General features: G+C 32.1%; 1 protein-coding gene across 3 annotated transcripts in view; it reads right to left on the bottom strand.

Moving 5' to 3' along the window:
- Positions 1-22391, bottom strand: part of Unc-13-4a (BAI1 associated protein 3) — a 77708-nt gene that overhangs the window by 38700 nt on the left and 16617 nt on the right. For all 3 annotated transcript variants that reach the window (XM_071699022.1, XM_071699032.1, XM_071699042.1), the window contains exons 2-3: positions 5933-6512; positions 3676-3917 (exon numbers count right to left, since the gene is read on the bottom strand). In XM_071699022.1, the coding sequence (XP_071555123.1) occupies positions 3676-3917; positions 5933-6130 (440 nt within the window). In that variant the 5' untranslated portion in view covers positions 6131-6512. The remainder of the gene's footprint in view (positions 1-3675; positions 3918-5932; positions 6513-22391) is intronic.

Below are 22391 nucleotides of genomic sequence, written 5' to 3'. Positions count from 1 at the left end.
AACGGTGATTTGCTACATCGAGAGATTGCATTAACAAATATTTTATGCTATCGAAATTTTATATACTGTAACGAAATCTGACGGTTTTATTCAAGGGAGTCGAGTGCTTATTATTTTTACTTAAAAATCATTATTGTTAAAATATACCATTAATTTTTACGTGTTTTTATTTCGTATCGTTTGGATGTACAATATTATCGATTTCCGTTTTTACAGCAGGGCGATCTGCAAACCGTTATAACATATCGATATAAGAATATCTCGTCATCCTGTGCAAGATGAACAACTCTGGAATTCGATAAACGGCGAGTAGCTTTTGTTGATCTAAAGTCAGTTTCGTGGGATTCCCGACTTCGAGGACGCTTGTACAAAGGATGTCATGCAGGAAGGATAGCAGCCTTTGATTACGGCGGCTTCCATGAATTGAGGTCATCGAATGGCCAGACCTCGATATGTCTCTTCCCTTTGACGGAAAGGATGGGTTCTCGGATTTAGGACAAACGGCAGGTTCTTTTCAGTGATCGCTTTGAAAATTGCTGAAATTTTTTTTCGGCTTATAACGTTGAGAACGTTATTTTCGTGGTGACGGGCCTGAACGGTTTTGAAAATATTTATCGGAGCGAATAAATCGAATTTTCCTCCTCATAAATTCACCTCTTGATAAGATTTAGTTCTACACATTCGTGAAACTTCAATTATTCATTGTGCAAACTGGCGGGACAATTAATAAACGTGATTTTGCAAAAAAAGATGAGAGATATTCATACGAATTAAATTTGGATGAGAATCGGACTATGATAGCACACAAAGCTTTGACAGAAAAAGGTTTATTTGAATATTAAATGTGAAATCGGAAAAATGTCCCGGAACGTTTCACGAGGGTCTTAGCCTGTCACTGTATTTTATGCGAGCATATGAATTTTAATTACACAGATAGCTTTTATTGCTAAAACTATGATATCGAACAACGACGCCTTTATTTTATATATAATCCTATAACATATAAGAGCGATCATAATAAATAAAAGCACGAATAATAAACATCTTATTTAAAAAATAAAAGTTATATTCGATAACTTTAAATAATTAAAAACATACAGATTTAAGCAAAATTAGAAATATACTATATTTATTATATATTCACAACAGCCGTTTTTAAATACTGATCGAGATGATTTAAAACTTTATCTATTTCTAGAGGTTGATCGGTTGATCTAATTCATATATATATGCTTTATTACATCAAATGTTATAATATTCATCACAAATAGAGATATAAAATACTAACTAAATACCAACTCAATGATAATTATAGCTAATTGTCTTTTTGACAAGATAATTTCGGGAAAATGTCATGAATTTTTTAGTACATTTTTCTCTAATTTATCTCATGATAAATAAAACTGACTATATTTATTTCAGGTGAATATCATGGACCAATGTTTTTTCTTGTTAAATGCCACATAATCATGAGTTTTCCTTCTTGTACAGAATCAACTCTAATATTCTTGCAACATGTTGGTGTACGCGAACATGTCTCGAGAAAATATGGTATATGAACTATGAACGCATACAATGCAAACTTGCGCGAAAGAACACGAGCGTACTTTAGGTCAACTTTACTGCGCCTTTGTTGCAGTAGAAACGTGGAAGCTTGTCGTGTATAAAGTTCAAAGGAGAGAAAGAGACAAGAGTTAAGATGTTTATTATTCTTGTGCTTGTTCTTTCCCGGGACCGACTGTGATAATAGACCTTGCATAAATCATAAACCTGCCGAGATAAGAGAATATTTTATTTGTGTAATCATCGATGCGTATGGTGTATACTTAATAATTTTCACGAATATTACATTTTATACATATCCAGTTGCGTTAATCACAAATATTGTTATACAGTAAAACAAATCTGTCAAACTTCTTATAAAATTTAAAGTAAAATGGTTTTCTAAAATGTATTTGTAACCTTGTAAAAATTTTACCATTTTAATATTTAATTTAAAATAACATAAAGTTTTAATAAATTTAATAAATATACATTTAATAAATACACAAAGATGTACACATAATATTTTTGTAGAAAAGAGATAATATTACTTACTTGCTTCTAAAAAGGATTGATAAAATAAATATGTTTCGATTTATATATTTTATATTCATTTTGCCTTTTTTCATGCATCTCTCTTAAGCACATTGCAAAAGTATGCAAAAGCAAAATTAACGTTTACTATTACCGCATATTAGCCTATCGGCTTACAGATATCGCGTTGTTGAAATGAAAATCAAGTCATTGCAATTCTGTCCATGGAACATCTCAAATTTGCAACGTATGAAAATGTCACGAGAGGAAATCCAGGTTGATAGAAGTATTTGCTGAGAGGGTGCGCTAGAGAAAAGAAGGGAAGGCAGGCTTTAAAAAGAGATTAACAGCTCGCACTAAATGGTCGGCTGCGCTTATGAATATGCAACGAAGCAGCTCAAGAGAAAGGTCGCGATGCATCGCGGCGACCTTATTAAAAGTGCATTCGCCGCAATATGCACGCGAAATTCCAAGGTGGAAATGCCACCATTGTTTGCACTTCTCTCCTGCGTCTTTCCAACTGCAGTTCGTCATAATTTACAGATGTAATGGGAACTTTTTAAGAGAGAGAGAGAGAGAGAGGTAGAGAGAGAAGGAGAGAGCGCGCGCGTGTGTGTGTCTCGAAAAGTCTCATGCGACTCGCTCTAAAGCGTTCTCCGATAGAAGCTGGGGATGAGAGAGAACGTTGTTAACTGGAAAGCTTAGCGCACAGCGCCAGCGTAACCGGATTAAAGCGTTCAATGGCTAGCTCACGCAACAGAGGCAGTGTCTTACTGGAAATCCGATTGAGACATTTGAAATTGTGCGAAGAGAATCTCGGAGATATTCGTGAGAATTCGACGAGCAATTAAACGAAATTATAGAGCGTGCATAAGGGACACGTGCGTTGGCGACGAAAAATAAGCTTCCTTCGAAATACCATTTCTATTTATATCTAACTTCGTAAATGTTGCTAATTTGATAGAGTCACGTGAATTGCGTTTGTCTTCCTAATAAAGCCGTGATCAGACTACGGATTGGGATTGAGATTGGATTGAAATTTGACCAATTAGAGCAAAGTTCACTAAACTTGAAGTTAGTTTTCTTTATTCTGATTGATTAAATTTCAATCCAATCTCAATCCCAATCCGTAGTCTGATCACGGCTTAACGATATATAAAATAACAATATAGTTCTATATAATAACGATGTAATCAATTAATAGCTTTGACTTATTAATTGAATACATTGTCATTAAGATATATTGTCATTAAAATCATTCGTTATAGTTAAATTAAATATATTCTGTTTCGGAACTTCTATATTTCGAAATATTTGTATCAAGTATATTATTTATGTATAATGTATTATGTTAATTTTTATATAAGTTTATTATCCAGCGTTGCGATTATTAATACCGTTCCATTATTATTTCATTTATATATAATTTCACTTTTGACAGTTATAGATTTATGTTATTGTGAACATCGTTCCTTATTTTACTTATTTTAAAATTTATGACAATCCATATGCAGTCATGTATTGTATTTGGAATATGTCTCGGAAATACGACACTTCTTCCGCGCTGGGAGATGCGCGCTCGTTATTCAAGATACTTACCCGGAAGTAGCCTGTATGTCGACCTCCGGCCAGGATGGTCTACGACGGCAGAACATAAGAGGCGGTCGATCGCTGGATCCGCCGCTCCGTCGAAAAGAGCCAACTCGCCTCGGTGATGTGGCACCGCTTCCTGTCGCAGGATGTACCGTCAATCCCGAAGCTGGAGTGCACTCGAGAGTGCGTCTACGTGCTGAAAGAGAGCGCGTGTGCGACGACGTGACGGTTCCTGGCGGTGGCACAACCTGAGAGAAAAATATTAACAAATCAGATTCAAAGATGTGTAAAATTCAATTGGAATGGCTAGTTAAAAGAAATAGTGAATATAATTGTGATGTGTTTAATAATTATTTAACTTTAATATTTAATTTACTAAATTAAGATTTTGTGTTAATTATAATAATAATAATGATAATAATAATCGAAATATATGTCGTTTAATTTAATTTAATATTAATATCTATAAATTAAAATTAATTTAACTTAATTTAATTTATTAATTATAAATATATTAGTAAGTTAAATATCTATTTCACAGGTAATTCAAATCGAAAATATTTATAAACGTTTATGCAAAAGAAAAGAAATTAGACATTAAAATTGATAATACTTATTTTAGTACGTTTCTTGTAGAACATGTCCATCAATTCTTGTTTAACAGACGTTTCAATTAATGCATTGATGTCAATAGAGATATTGTTTCATTAAAACCCGTATCCACCGACCTTTTTTACGCATTGATATAAGGTTTAATAAAATCATATTTGGTCGTTCATTTAAATGAACGATGCTAGCTTTAAATATCGAATAAATTGCAGCTAAACATTATTGTGCGTTCGATGCAACAATTTATCGCTGAAAATATGTCTCCATTCGTTTGCATAATAATATCTGTCATACTTATTAGAGAAACGCGTCCCTATTGATGCATCGTACATTAATAAATTCCGATTGTAATCGGAAATCGTAATTTCGCATTGTTAAAATTTTCCTGGTGCATACTTAATGTTGTTCCAAATATAATTTATATTCCAATATTGATAATATCGGAAAATAATGTCACAAGAGAATTAAACTTTTTATGTCTGCATAAATTAACACCGATGTAATAAGCGGTTAATTACTGTCTCTAGTGCATATCGGCAATCAATAAATCGATTTTTTCACTAAATGGACAACAACGATCGCATCTCTGTCCGTCCTCGGATCATAACACATCCTCTTTAATGTTGCCTTTCTTGGTTTCTTTAATTAACGGAAAATACGGCCGTCCTTTGGTCGATCTTGTACTATAAGGAGTTAATCTTACAAGGGAAAGTCGCGTACTTGGGGTCACCGAATTGAAAAACGTTTTTACATAGTATAGTACTCTTCTGGTATAGAGTACTATACTATGTAAAAACGTTTTTCAATTCGGTGACCCCAAGTACGCGGCTTTCCCTTGTTAATTTCATGCAATTAGATTTTCTGTTAGGATTCGCATTGGAATTTATCGCGTTATTTACTCGAGAAAATTTGTGGTTTACGATCGATCAATTACACACTGGAAAAATAAATGTTACCTTAGATAATGCAACTACTTGCTTGATTAATAAAAAAGTATGTTGGACGAAAAGAATTAAAGTTATTGTATTTTACTAAAATTTTATCTTGCCAAATTCTTGCCATTTATACAATAGCATTCAATTATTGGAATGCGTGTTAGAAAAATATCGGTTTATTAATAAAATCATTCAACGTGATTAAAATAATTCGAGATATATTATTTTGTTTATTTGCACAAAAATGATATCTATTTGCTACAATACTTCGCAGGTAATTTAATTAATTTATATACTTATTTCTTCAATTTAAAATAAACTCACAATACTGTACATTAGAACTGTGTATGTGCAATTTCTGAATCGCATATTTATTGAATTAATAAACAAATTTGACCATCAACATACAATAAGTTTACTGAGAATTAAGCACGATAAATGGATGCTCATGCAATAAATGCAATGAATTATTGATTCATTACCAATAAGCGCTCATTGAATTTGTTTTTTTGCTGTAAACGATGAAACTTAGTATAATAATATACTCTCAGCTTTAATCATATTATATTATCAGTAACGCGTTAAATTGGCTTAAAAATAGAAATAATCATTATTTATTAGCGATATTGTAATATCTTTTTAATTTTATATTAAGAAATAAATTATCTATATATATAAGATTCTTCGCTCATTCCGCACGGCACATTCTAGGCACGTACCTTGGGAAAACCATGTGGCGTAGCTTGCTGAGCAGCGGCCGTGCTGGTGTTGGTCGTCGAGGTGACGCTTCCGGTAGAGCCACTCCTTCCGGTCTCGCCCTTCGAGTCCTCGCGACTGAAGGAGAACCTTTTTGGGCTCAGACTAAAACTAGCCACGCTGTTCGTCACGTACTCTTGCAGAGAGCTGAAGAAACTCATTTTTAACGTTGATGCGGTGTTTCTTTCGTCGTTTTCTGCGTGAAAGCTGATATTGATTTTTCAAGCGATCGAATGTGTCATCGTCGTCTCCTCCTCGAATTCTTCCTTGGCTCGCTCTTAAGGACCGAATTGCCGCGATGCACCTTAAAATCTACGGGCATCGATCTTGCGGAAAATCGATCAGATACCGTTCACCGGCTGACTCATCGTGAAGAAAAGTCTTCCGACCTCGGGAACTTTTACGGTACTTCGTCGCGTCGCAATATCGATTTTCGGCTACGGCCATTTCTACACGCCGCAGGAGTCATCGTACTTCGTCGAGTACTTAAGATATTGCACAGCCCCGACATTTCGGCTCGCGCCGTTGATTCGAGGCAATCATCTATGAAAAATTGAGAAGATAAAATTAGACGTGCACCACATAATTGACACGTGCTAAAATTAATCAATCTTGGAAATAATTTGGCATATAAAAATATTATTTTCCGGTAAATTTCATGTGATCGTAGTGCAGAAATCGTCTGGCTTTTTATATAATGCAAATAGGAAGCTAGGATAGAAGTTTATTACCCAGATTTTAACTTCTGCTAAGAAAGCTATCGCGATGCCAACTTGCTAAAATGTTGCACGAACACATTAAGGGCATCTCAACTTTCCAACTTTCCAACTTTCTAACTTTTCGAAAACTGTTCATCAACTACATTTAAACTTAAACACGTATCCTATGCAAAGATTAGCGATCGATTGCACACTATATTTAATGTTATTCGAGTTTTGGAGAATACGTATTGTATATTAGAATCATTTATAAATTACGAATCATATTTTATGTCCTATTAATTATAAAATTTCAGAAACAATATAGTAATTCTGTTAACGACTTCGTTAAAAAATATAGAAGTACTAATATTGAAAAATCTCTAAACGGCATAACGTTCATGTCATAATTATTTATTGATCATAATTGAGTTACATTGCGCTCTACTAATGTGCTACGAGAACTCAATTCCCGTAGACCGAATATCCCGACATGATATTCTGTGATTCGTTCAAAAGTATCTGCCATGATCCGAGGGGCTAAAAGACCTAAAGTGGACTTGATAGAGCGTAATTACGAGATTCAGGACGACTTGAGGCTAGCTCGCAAGCTCTTTCTGGTCGGTTGGGGGCATTTGTCCATTACCGCGTGAGCCGCACATTAACCGAATCTCATTTGAAATACCGGGTTCCTGCGATTGAGAGTCGACCTGGAAGAGGAAACCGGCAAAGGGCCGTGGGGTTGGGCAAAATTAATCTGCGACCAGCTACATTTCCGCTGCGGTGCTGCGTGACGACGCAAAATACATACACGCAAACAATAAATTAGACAGCGATGCAATTAAGACCGCGATTACGTCTGATGAACAATCTCGCGAATCGGATGTTCTTGCGGTTACTTTTCTCGACAGATATTTTTTTAATTGTATTAGTAGCAGAAAACTGTCAGTATGAAATTTATGTCATATTGCATCACGCAAATTGTACATGCATGCATTGCAAACGAAATATCCCAGAAAATTTGCGAATTTTATTAAAGAAATTTTCGAGAGGCTCTCTCTCTTTTGTTTCTTGGGTACAATTCAAAAACTACAAAATTCAAAACTACAAATTCTTTCAGTTTATGATTTAAAAAAAAATCAAAAATCTCAAGTTGATAAAACTGATATCATAATTGTTGAAAATGCCTTGAGAGAGATGTATATTACGTGCATTATATTTTATAAATATACCTCCTCATTACTTATGTATACTAAATCAAAATATTTTATAAGCAAAAGTGCATATTCATTATAATTATATTAAATAAGCGTTAATTATTATTTCATCAAATGCAAGTAATTATTCAGCGGAAAGTTATCGGAAATAATGAAATTTATTAACAAAGTAAAGTAAGAAAAATCAAAGAGCTATCGCTCTGACGTAACCTTGGTAGTTTGTCCTCTTTCTTATGCAACATAAACTACACAATCTGTGAGTGGCGTTATATCTCGGATATATGTAGTTGCTCTCGAGTAAACCGCTGTTAATTGCAATCGGTTACCCGAATACATCTGGCGCAAAATGTAGCACTCACATGGGCTGGTATATCAGGCTGCGTTTAAGCTTCGAAATTGTCCCCCTAATCCGAACCGCGATGTTTGCAAAACCGCCGACGTCGCGAGAGCGTCGGGCTTAAGAGAAGTAATGAGCCCCGCAGGAAAATAGGATGACGTCGCCAGAAGGTAAACGCGCAATGTAAACGCGACTTGGCGGGGTAATCCGCGAAGTTACATTGAGATCACGGAAACACGCCAGCAGGCTACGCTGTGTTGTAAAATAACGTTTCACGATCGAATCAGCTGAGCCGGCTGGAAAATGAAACGTCGCCCCTCCCGCCCTGCTCCCCTGCCCCTTCAAAGTGATACCCGCGAGCCTGTTAAATCTTGTTCCAAATTTCAGCTCACCTTCTATTACGCGCGCACTTTCATGTTTAACAAAATATTTAAGTAGTGAGTAATTTGGACGATGATTTCAAGAGTAAATCCTCGAATTGCTTCGAACATATCTTGCTTGTATGTGAAAATTGTGATCGGAGAGAATCTGCCATTAAAAATGTATTGCTTTATTAAAATGTATAAATGCTTCTTATTATATTTCTTGTATATAGAATACTAGCTTGATACACCCGTGCTTCGCTACGGTATCCGTGAAACACGTTTTACCCCTTTTCATCCCGTTAGGGGTCGAATTTCTAAAAATCCCTTCTTAGTGGGTGCTTACGTCATGAGAGGAATACACTACCCGAATTTCATGTTCCTAGGTTCAGGGTTTCGGGCTGGGCGTTGATGAGTCAGTCAGTCAGTCAGTCAGTCAGGACATTTGTCTTTATATATATAGATTATACAAAGAGAGTGTCAATATCATATTTCAATCAAAGCAATTTTTAGGAAAGAATATTGTAAACCACATTTTATTTGATTACGGTTTCTTTTTTTCATAGTCAATTACGATTTTTGACTAAAAATTATCTTCATATATCTTGAAACATTTCCCGAATGTCGTATAAAAATTTAAATGTCGTATATAAATAATAAAATAAACATTGGAATTTGTTGAAAATAGTAGAACTATTAAATATTAATTATTTGAAATAATATTATTTAAAGATGTTTTTGATGATTCTAAGTCGATTCTTTACAGAGAAAATGCAAAAGTGCTTTGAGTTAATGATTAATATTTGCAAAAGAGAGTAAATTGTCTCAAATTAAAAAAAAATGTTCTTAAAAGTGTAATATTTGGTATTGTATCGTACCACCGACGTTAATAATATTAAGCTGCAAGAATGTATTTTAAAGGCTTCGAAGATGAATGCTGCATCTTAGTAATATTATATCTTGAAAGTTCACTTCTGCATGAAGTTTTAATGAAACTGCGTAGTTTCTGAGTAATATACCGTCATAGATAGAAGAAGAAGAAGGGAGTAATAAATTCCTGTAAGAGAGCATAACAGTTTTTGTTGACGTAACGACTTTCGGGGATTTCGAAGAACTCCGGAGAAGACAACACTCATTGCGACTTGTGAGATCACTTAACGATCCTTCGTGTTGCTTCAGATATCTTTTATATTTTTGCAATATCTTGCCGGAATAATTTCTTTCAGAGTTCACCAGTGTGGTAACGCGACTCTCGGCGTGATGCAAAGGGCTAGCGTCTCATCTTTTTCTACTTGCTCTTTTAGAATTTTAATTAAACCAATGTTTTAAAATTTTAAAACCGTATAATTTTTTTCTCATTATATATATATATATATATATATATATATATATATATATAGGTATATATATATATATATATATATATATATATATACACACATTACAAAACACACACACACACACACACACACACACACACACACACACACACAATATTAATATATTATAAAAAAAATGACTTTTTAAAATCTCGAAAAATTCTTAATGAGACTAGCATTTCTTGCTGATCACATGACTGTTTTTCCCGCTGTTTTTATTGGTTTTTTCTCTTTATTGTTTCAGAGCAATAATTGCCTTCGAAGCTCGTTTCGCTAGCTCTTAACGTCTCGTGGGAAAGAAGAGCGTTTAATCTTGCAATGTGAAGAGTTACGTAGTAAAATATTTACAATCCGAGTTGTGCAGTCGTAATTTTCGTTATCACCTAATTTGCAATCTTGCCATCTTCATTATCTTAAAACAAGATTAAGAAAACCGGTAAAAAAATTAACTTTCCTCATCTATGTCAGTACATTAATTTTCAGTACATAATATGAGATCTCAGCAAGTGTTCTTAAAAAAAATTTGCATAATACGTTTCGTATAGCTTAATTTAATATTGTTTCTTGCGCGTTTTGAGCCAAATGAGTTTAATTGTGACAACTGACAGTTGTTCATTAATTACGAATTACATGAAGTCGCTGTCATCGTATTACGAAACTTGTGTAATCAATAAACAAAGCGGATTACAAATAAATTCAATCTTTGTGCTAAAGTATGCAATTACTGGTTTTGTTTACGATTTTTGTTTACGATTGTTTATGTTGTTACGACTTTGCGAGCGCGATGTGTTTTCAACAGTTTGCTAATAATACATATGTAGTTTTGTTGTGTTAAATGTAATGTGAAATAGGATTACGGATATCGATATTGTCACAGTATATTTAACATTTAAGCGTTTAGCATTTAATAGCGTTTTTCAGTATGCGATTTAATTTACTGTTAAACACTTCTCTCCACATCACTCCGAGATCGATGCACTACAAGTGGATACATTAATTAAGCGACCGATCGGTGTAAGCAGTGATTTTAATTGTTTGTATAAAATAGCGAAAGTAAATATTAATTAATAAAAGTAAATATTAATTAATAAAATATTAATTAATGAGAAATAATTTCCAAGTATGTTGCGACACGATGACGAGAATTAATGTGCGGAATAGAATGTGATTTTGAGAAATGCACAATACAAGTTAATTAACTCGCGGTAGCTCGTTATAGTCTCATTCTGCAGGCGCGTGCGTTAGGGATACTTCGTGGAAAGAGTTTTCGGCCAAAGCTTCATTATAGAAGCGAGTATGTCAGATGTAAAGCACGTACAGGTACATTTTCACGAAACAATTTGTAACTTGAAACTTTTTTTCACATTCTCCTTTCACGCGTCTCTAATGACAATCCTACGTAGATATTTCACATTTAACAAAATAAACGCTAAAGCCAATATTACTTCGCACGCAACATTGTGTAATTCCTTTTTATTTTTAACAAAAAAGTATTAAGTAATTAAATACATGCAATAAAATATAACATTTCCGTATACAACTGTGGGTTTATTATTTTATATAATTCCGTTTATTTTATTTAAAGTATCAGTTTTGACAAAATAAATTTTCAATATTTTAAATATAATGCTTTCATATCACAATGTTATATTAAAAAATGTTAATAAATTCTACACAATTATTTTATAATTATTACTTACGTCTCTCTTTGCCAATTAAATTTTTATTGCATCTATTACATTTACTATCTTCGAATTCGACTTTATAATGAGCAGCGAAATTCGTTGATTACAATTTAATATAATCGGAGTTATTTTATAGTACACAATCACATATATTTCCACTTTTAGAAAAGCGATTTAATTAACTTGCAACAGTGCGTAAAAACTTTTATTCTCGAATGAATTGTATCGCAAATCGTTACGCTTTAGGTGCGCGAGCCTATATAAGGGTGTACATATTAATATATAGCGCACTGTTAAGAAAAAGTCGAGTATTTATCCCGCATACGCAAAAGTTCGTGTTGGGCGCGAATAACCTCGACCGCAATTACGGTTTGCATTCAGTGCATTCGTCGCTTGATAAAAATAACTAATAAATTGCTTCAATCATGCAACATTGTAATGTGATTAGTATCGTCCGTTCGTACTTATTTTGTTCCACTATATAACATCTCTCTCTCTCTCTCTCTACATGTATTTTTATTTCACAAAGCTTTCCATGATTTTACTTTTTACAGCTTGCCTTTTATATTGTACTACATTTAGTTTCATTTTCTATTTATCGTTTGTCTATATCGCGCATTTATTATAAATGATGTTTTTTGAGAATATACTCTACGAATAAAAGTACATATTTGTTTTATATATAATATTCGAAAATCATCAAACGTCTGCTAATAATTTTCTACGGGTACCTTGATGCCGATTCTTTGTTGCAGAACAAATATCATATTACTATTAGATGAAATAATATTCGACACTTGTGTCTTTAATACAAATTATAGTTGCAGCAAAATTACTATCGATTTATATTTTTATAAAATATAAAAATATTAATAGCTTTCAAGTATGCAAGTTGTGACTTTATCTCTTCTAGTCGTTTATTTAGTGTTTTACTTTCCTCGAACATAAAATTAGTTCATGTTTTAATATGATGAGCAAAAAAAGATAAAGGAGAGATTAAGATAATGTCGTGTTTCTTAAGTACGAACGATAAATGTGTCACTCATGGTAATATGGAGTATTTGTTAATAGTCGCATTTGTGTGTGTGTGTGTGTGTGTGTGTGTGTGTGTGTGTGTGTGTGTGTGTGTGTGCAGGAAATATTACTTTAAACTTTCAAATAACTTTTCATTAACAAAAAATGTTTTCCAAATCTATTCAAAAATATTTATAAAATGTGTTCTTTCAACAAAAATTTTGTAAGAAGATTTTAAAATAAAATTAATATATTTAAAATACAATTATTAAGAAATTAAATATTGAAAGTTTTGAACATTGTAAAAAAGAGAGCAATTAGATATTTATTAGAAAAAGACTTAACAAGAAATATTACTCTGTATGCGAAATATATCTATTTGTCAAACAATCCATATAATACGTTCGTATAAACATGTACTGTAGTGAATTAATATTTGTTAATAATTCAAAATTTAAAACTGCTAGTGTAGTAATTAAATTAGATATTAGAAAAATTAAGAAAACGTTACTTTTATTAATTTTTATTTCAAAGTTCTATCAAGCTTTTCCTAGTAACGAATTGTTCTGTATCCAAATAAAGTAAAATGTAAATAAAATCGCTCGTCATATCTGTCAATCAATATATCGCTCTTCCATTTTCAGAAGAAATCACAAATAGAAAGGAAAAGTGTATTAGATAAAAATCGTATACATGACGCAAATAATCGTTAATCATTGCGTCAAAGTAGCATGTAAAGAAGATCAATATGTCTCCCGTCGTTCTCTGAGAACGCAGAGAACCTCAAGTGTAAATAACTAGAAAGAAACGGCGACCAACATCTTCTTCCGAGACTTGCAAACCTCTGTTTCCTCTCGTACGATAAATAAATGAAAAAGAGTGAAGCTGTAATCCAGAGCTACACGTGGCAGTGATAAAAAGCTAACTCTCGCTGGTGCAACGGCGAAGGGACGGTTCCGTTAATTAAAGGGCTGCGTTAATTAATCGAGCTGCCAGATCAGCGTATCGCACACCGAGATTCACGATCGTTTACGATTTCATTGTGTGTTTTATACGGATTCCACGTTAATACGCTTCGAGAGAATGACAGCAAAAATTTGAGAAAATGTGATAATTAAAAAAATAAATTCATCTCATTCAATTATTTCACATTTGAATATTCTTCAATAAAACTAAGTATAAATTAGATAATTAAATTTTTTGCAAATGCTCTGGAACAAAATCATTCAGAGAATACTAATTCAAATTTTTTATGAACATGATGTTACACATATGTGGTTTCTCGATTTTGAGTTTCATTATGCTAACGGATCCAGACAATCGCATTTACTACTAAATATATGGCGAATACGCGAACTGTTTTCAACTGCTTCGTGCAGCAGAGTACGTCGTAATCCTATAACCTTGTAAGCTGGAAACCGTCTCACTTTCCTCTTCCACAATCAATCATATAAATTAGTTCAGCTTCTGGTTTAATCCAGGCAACACACCGTTACATCATTATGACATAGAAATGGCCGTTTCAGATAGAGTTTACGGGTGCAGATGATAAAATACGAGAAAAACATAAACTATAATATAAAATAATTTTAGCTCGGCTAGAATATTTATATTTTTCAGAAAAATTATAGTTCTTTCTTTCTATATTTTCGTTATACCGCGCGCGATTGTGCATATAACATATTAATTTATTATCTCTGGAACAAGTTTTAAGGAGCAAACAAATATTAAAAATTATTTTTAAAATTTTGCATAAGCATATATTGTTCTATCACTAACATTTGCGTATTAGGGTAAACTCGGGTAAGATGGCCATACCGGAAAGATGGCCAACCCAGGTTCATTCGATGTTTCATGGCGAGCTAGATTGAAAGAACATAAGTTGGCCATCTTTCCTGTATGGCCATCTTACCCGAGTTTACCCTATATAAGTGTGTATTTGTAAACCTCGAAAATAGTTATAACAGAGGAAACTCTTCATATGTGTATAAGATAATGTACGTAATAATAAAAAGCATTAGAGATTGCTTTCGATAGCATAGATTACTTTTGACAATATTCGAGATTAATCTTATTAGTGATATTCAAATATTTTAACGGAATATCTTTACAAATCCGAAAAGCAATCGACTTTGCGGCAATTTCCCGGAGTGTTACAGGCACTTAAACATTTAATCGGCTGCCTATTGCTTTCATTATCTGGTAAGAAACACGAGCGTCTCTATCGTTAACATAAAATTCTCTGATTTCTTCATGAGAATCGTCGTATCGTCCATGTTCACGGGGATCTCTCGTTCTTCAAGCTTATTTAAACTTTGGCTCAACTCATCGCTCGCGAAATTTCGCGAGAGAGGCAAAAGTCAGCCCTGCGAATAGAGTGTTTGTGAAACAATCCAGACGGAACGCCTTTGAAGTTCGTTCACTGAAGATTTTTTTCACGAAATGAAAAAAAAGGCCGTTACGAGATAGAGCGAAAGCTTCGACGCAACCCTGTTCGAGCCAATTTCATTAGCCGATCTGTCCGCTTCCACGGCGTTCCACCTTTTCATGTGAGCGCCTGTTCTTCCATTTCAAAAGCCTCTAAAACGCTTCGCTGCAATGATTTGATGAAGCTCGTGGGATGACTGAAGCGAAAGTAAGCCAGGAAAGCGACTTAGCATGAAGCATACTCGGAGTCTTGAGATAGTACCGCAGAAATATACATATTTCTATTATCTTTTACAGAAACATATTTTTCTTCTAAGTAAGCTTACGTATTAATACGTCTGAACGAATTCAAATTGTGAATAAATGTAGTAAATTCAATAAGCGAAATAAAGTGAATTCAATATAAAATTTTTAATTTATAATTCAAGCCCATTTAAAGTTTATTTAAACAATCTATAATTTGAGACATATTTTAAGATACTATTTTATTTCTATATACCACGTAATGTGTATTTAAAAATATATATTTTATGTAGGTATGTGTACAGTCTAATTTCTTAAATATTTTCCTTATTACACAACATCAAATTTATAAATAGAATTCTAGCTTGAATTCTAACACAAATTATAGATTGTTTAAATTAGATTTAAAATATTACTTGAAATAATACGCAATAAAAATTGGAATAAAATTTTCAAAGACAATCATGATTATCCAGACATCTATCAAAAAAGGCAGAAATATGTATAAAAGCGTATTTGAAGCAAATAAAGTCTTATCTTCATAATGGCTAAAATATTCCGTTCACGAAGAAAAGGCAAATCAAAGCGCAGAAGGGCGCGTTCTGCGGGACGAAAAATTACGCCATATTAATGTGATTTCTAATACAAGATATATTTTAAAAACAGATGTTAGGGTGTCACGAAATAATGGGATCTACAATTTTCCTACAATGTAACAGGTCTTAATTCTGCAGGAAAAGTGATATTCAGTTCCGTGAGCTGATTAAAGTCGGCTGATTAAATTGACTTGAACTACTTTGCGATTATAATTTTGTTTATAGAAATATTCAAATATTAGGATAAGTAAAATTTTTTTTAATTTTGTGTACTTATTCAACACACGAAATAGTGTATTTAAAAATTATTTATTTTTTAATAGGAACGTATTTTTATTATTCATATCTCGCTATTTTTTCTTTCACAGTTTCTAATTTATGCGCATGATCGAATCAGGGAAAATAAAGATCATCATTCTCAACTTTTGGAAAGAGTTCGTATCAATTTATAACAAATGTTTAGTTATATGTTGATGTGAAAACTTTTACAGTATCAGAGGTTCTAGCGATAGCTTCGATTAATATAACGTGATATGGTAGTCTATATAATGATGGATGAATGATACAATCTCGCAGAGTGATAAAAAGCAGGTTGATCAGTTTACTTTGATTGATTGTTATTATATATGCGGTAAGATTAATTTGATTTTTCAAAATGCATTATAATTTAAATTTGTTAGTACGAGTTGTATAGAATTGATGCACGAACGAATGGTTGAATATTTATTTCTATAACAATTTCAAATAATTTAAACAAATTTTTTGGGAAACAAGAAAAATTAATATTCCTTATTAATAGTAGTAATGATAATAATATAAATTATAAAATTAAAATAATATAGTTATAAAACCAGGCGAATAAATCATTTAATAATTGACTAGGCTAACAGTTATTTATTTATATTCTCATTATTTTATATAAATTTTTTATTATTAAATTTAAATAGGAAAATTGTCATGCAAAGTTAATAGAATTTAAAAATTTGCACACAAATTTATTGACATTTCTACTCCATTATAAAATTATTTTGTGTTAGTATCTTAAATTTTATCGATTAGCAATCCAGTTAAAGTATCAATGAGAAATCATCATATTTCAGAAAAACTGATTTTAATTTCTACTGTATGACACGTATGGTAAGATTGCGATTATTATTAAGTAACGTTATCTTGTTGCGAAGTATTTGTATTCCTCGTGTACTTTGATTCTCACCTCTCATCTTCTTTTCCATGCATAATGTAACACCTCTTTCGTCGATATGTCGCTGTGTAAAGTCGAGAAATCGTTTCGGTCAAAATTCATACTGAAATTTCACGTGGTGAATTTTGAGTTTTTACTAAGACTTATATATATGCAGTTACCACGCAACAGTAAATCATCGTATATTACATAAAGAGGTGTTTCTTGAAGCAAAATGTAACAATTGCATAAACGAGCGGCCAACTTCCAATTTTTTAAATACAAAGTTACATCGTTTAGTAAAGTTTTGTAGGAAATAAATTGTAAATTGTAAATTAAATAAACTATATAATGGTATATATATAAATAAAAGCTAAATTATTAATAATTTATAATAAATTTTTGCGCGTGTGTGTTTAAGTGTGTATGTAAAAATTTCGGAGTGGTGAAAATTATTTCAGACTTTCTTTTTCCTGCAATATCAAAAGGGAAACATAATAAAGGAATAATATTCATTTAGTTTTTATGTATAAATAAATTAGAATTTATATATAAAATAAATCAAATGTCAATTAACACATTTCTTTTAGATTTTCTTAGGTATATATTTTTCTTTTATGTTGTAAATACGATTTTAAAAAACAAAAAAATTTAGTTAACTTTAATAAGATGTAAGTAAAACCGTTCGTTATTCTCAATTATTTTTTATTTTAAACTCTATTTTTAATCACATTTATGCAATTATTAGAATAGAGAAATATGCTAAAGCGTAAGCATGTAACCAATAAATTCGACATTCGTTTACATATTTTCTGCTTCGATGTGCGTCATTAAAGAACAACATTGATCATTTGCGAAATTATGTTTGACGCACTACAACAAAGGTATTGACATATCCTCCTGCGTATTGAAATGCAGACAATAACACTTTGTTCGTGATGTTCGATAATAAACGCGTATACGCGTATTAATATCCATTTCCGTAACTTGTATCTGCGCAACAAAGCGTATGTCATTTATTTCAAACGCTTCTCGTGTTGAATTTTTTTAACGCACATTTTTATTGGACGTATAGGATCTTCGTCAAACTATAGTGCATCGGTATTAATCAAAAGTTAAATGGAGCAACATATTGTTTGCATGTAACAAACAATGGTGTTACTGTAAACATAGGGTGTTTACGTTACTCCTATTCTATCGATCTTTTGCGACGATACAAATTCACTTTTTCCGCAAGTGTTGTACGCATGCAATATGCATGCACAGAGAAAGAATGTATAAAGAAATCGATACTAACGCATATAACACGAATAAATATAATAACGATAGTACATACACGCATCCGCGTTTTGTCAATTTTCTAATACACATTATATCACGTTCATCTGTGTTCGTTAGAAAAAATTAATTTTTGATGAACAGAGCCATTACTTCTTAAAGTTTATTGTATACAAGTTTATTGTATACAATAAACTTTAAGAAGTAATACATTACTATATACTATTAAAATAATTTTAATACTGTATGCAGTTAATAGAACAATATGTTTTTGATATTTTATATAAGATACGGAAAAAGAAAATGCATTAGAAATTGCATTAACATAATAAAGTTGTCAATATACGCAAGAGCAAATTCTATATACGATGTTCTGAGAATGTCAGATTATAAAGTAAACTTGTATAATACCAGTTTATTCAGTACGCATGTATGTGCAATTCAAGGTGAACAACTCGCATATCCACTAACTATGAAACTATCGATTTTAACTTTCTAACAATAAATTTGCTCAGTTATATATTAAAACTCACTGTTATAGCAAGCACGGTTTCAGCGTAGTATGTATTTTTTAAATATTATATTGTATCTTTTTTTTTACAAATGTCATACTATGCAAATGCGCGTTGCAAAAATATGGTGAAATTGTCAAAAGCACAGATACGAGCAATAAGGTAAAACGAACATTATATCTTATCATTGAACTTGTTGCACAAGCTGTCAGTAAAGTGATAGACAAACAAAAGCACTATTAGCTGACTCACAGGGAAAATAGCTTGGCAAACCGCTACGACGAACATTTCAGCTAAGTGTTACTAGGGTGATTAAATTTGACATAAATTAGGAACACACTGACTGTTATTTTATGCTATATTAGTTTAATATAATCGCAGCATTTTCAAATAAAATTATTACTATCGTTCACATAGGACAATAAATCAGATTAAAACTCACAAGTTATATTAATAAAAAGAAATATTTTGTTGCAAGTGATTATAAGCTCAGATCTTGATAAATATTGAGATCTGAGAAACATAGCTCAATAAACATGCAACTACAGTTCGAGATGTTCGTAGAAAATAATTGGCAGCGTGAACAGAAAATATATAGCTACATAAAATAATTATAGCCTTCTCATTTCACTTGGTAAATAAATTTATACTTGCGTTGCTTTTTTTTCCTTCATTGTGGCATTCTTGCATAATTATGGCATTCTTATTCCGATTTTTAAAGATGTATATAAAACATTGCTTCATATTAGTAATTTCTTCAATTTTAAAAGAAATTTTCATAAAAATAAAAGATTTTATAGAAGCATATTACTTTTTAGGTATCTCAACAAGATAATAATCATTCAGTAATATATTTAATTGTCCGATAATATATTCAGTTGTCTATAATCTCCATATCTCATTTATTGTATCCGGAAAGTTTTCGTGTTTATTTCTCAAGTTTCTAGCGTAGGGGAGATGGGGAATCTTTTGATACAAAGCAGCAGGCCGAATAAAAAGCTCAAGATAAGATCAATCTTCGAAGTGTTATGCGCGTGACATTATTCCGTGTGCGTGTGTATTGGTTCGTACGCATTCTGTTCGTGTTTATCCATCTGCTTGCGTTCTACTTTGTGATTTACGGAAATCCGTGAATCACGATGATAATCTCTCACAACATTAAATATTCAGCTTGGCTTAATATTAACTGCTACTAATTTTCTGATCTCATACGATTATATTTTACCATTTTAATTTAAAAAATGATAATTTTGCGCCTCAGGAAACAAGAGCAACGATTGTTAATTTGTGAAACTTGTAAAATAACGAACTACGCGTTACATAAATAGTACGTGTAATGTTAGATTAAAAATAAATAATATAAACAGCAATTCAGAAAAAAGTAAACCACAAATAGTCTCTATGTGTCATCTGAAAGTAAATTTCTATTTGTATCTATTAAAAATATATCATTATTTTGCATGCATATTAAATTAACATTAAAGGAATAACATTACACTATTTGTAGTTCATAGAAGAACTCTCGGTATTGAGAAAATAGAGTGATGTGAAAATTTATCGATCGTTCGAGCGCCCACATGTCAGGCTTAATCGGGCATGTGTTACACATGCGATGGGCGTAACACACGCATAGTCGCACGTATTGTGACGCACGCACCCATATTTGAGGACGCAATATTGCAGCCGTGTCGTTATCGGCAATCAGCGGTTGGCTTCTTTACGAGTGAACAGCCATGCTGGAACCCTTGTCAAGAGGGTCTACTTTCGTCGAAGCAACGAAGTGTTCTTTTTAGTGACGTTGATGTTTATATACTAAACGCGATCATTTTTTTATAGATCGTTTCTTACCTCAGTATTTAAAATAAAATGAACAAATCTATTTATAAATAATAACTAAAGAATAGTATTTATGTGTATAGTAGTGTATATATATATAGAGAAAATTTCGAATTAGAGGATTCTCCCAGTTTTACATTAAAAATTTTTAATGTTAGAAAAGAATATACTGCAAAAAAATATATGAAAGAAACAACAATTGATATTACTTGGAAAATTATATATAAACAGCTTAATGACACTGTACTTATCTTATTCAAGCATATAACATTCTACGAAAGTTAGAAAACTATGCCGCTTTGAAAATATCATTTATACTACTTTTCTTTTTAGACCGAGATACACTTCTCGTAGAACTTGGAACAATCCCATTCTAAATTAATCTTTAATGTGTTTTTATAAATATGTCAAAATTGATAATTATCTATAAAAGAAAATAAAAGTTTTCGATTTTTGAAAAACTATATCAGCACTCCAAAAATTATTCTGCAATATATAAGGATGATATGTTTATATCATACATATTAATGATTGTACATACAAATAATAGTTTACTGCAGATGATCATTTAAATAATCTTGATATCGAATGCTGAAAGATGATAAGAATTCAAAAAAGCTTTGTAAGAAGAATAGAAAAGCTTTTGCAAAAGCAAGTTAAAGTATTCTCATATTTAACGATAATATTAGCGTCATGAAAGCTTTCTCTTTATTGTGTGATCTTCGTTGATAAAAATCAGCAACAATCGTGCTCACGGTAGTCGACACTCTTCGTAAAGATCGCGATGGGTGTTCAAGGCCGTCATAAGAACTGGCTTCCATTGCCAGTCGATTCTCCCTGACCTCATTAAACGACATTTAGCCATTTTACAGAAACTTTGGGAATTTGCTTTTAGTATTGAACACTGAAATCTCAACGCGTGCGGCGCGAGAACAAGGGCAATATCGTTGAAGGTTAAAGGGGATCAATGATGAATTTTTCGATTTTGTTTTGTTCTGAGAAGAAACGTGAGGAGAAAGAGAAACCATGCTAAATAGGCTCGGAAGAAACGTGAAAGATAACGCGAGTAACCGTATAAAAAGTCATTACGTAAAGCCAAAAGATCTCACCTTTACCTTGGGAAATTACCAATAAAATGGATAAGAATTCGTTTTTAGAACATCATAAAAATGTTTAGTGTCATGGCAATAAGATACTAATCTTTAATAACGTTCCAATTTTTAGTTATTATCACCGAATAATAATTTTACATAGTCTTTTCTACGTTCAAAAAATAATTTTTCATTTCAAAAAAGACTTTAAAAAATATCAAGATTAGTAAGATTGTACAAATGCTAAATTGCAAATGCTTAATCACAAGATGTAAAGGAGATATAAGGAGAATATTTTTCCCTGTTTCTTTTCTCAAGGAACGAAATATTATTTGAAAGGATATAATTTTTCCAAAACACTTATTTTCTTAGCATTTAAAAGTTTTTTTAAATATCCAGACACTCTTATCGGTTATCTGTATATTTCTTCAACGTATCATGCATCAGAAGAAATTTTAATGGTGCGGCTGAGTGACGATTAAATTTCCCTCCGATTTGATGCAACGAAGGGATATACAGCTATCGAAAAGATGACTGATGAAGAACAAAACTAGGCCGAGAAAAGCA

The sequence above is a fragment of the Temnothorax nylanderi genome, unplaced genomic scaffold (genome assembly GCF_030848795.1).
Source record: "Temnothorax nylanderi isolate EJ_2023f unplaced genomic scaffold, tnyl_v1.0 TNYL_tig0002_pilon, whole genome shotgun sequence".
Lineage (NCBI taxonomy): Eukaryota > Metazoa > Arthropoda > Insecta > Hymenoptera > Formicidae > Temnothorax > Temnothorax nylanderi.
The sequence above is the reverse complement of the archived record's forward strand: the minus strand, read 5'-3'. Positions and strand labels throughout refer to the sequence as shown.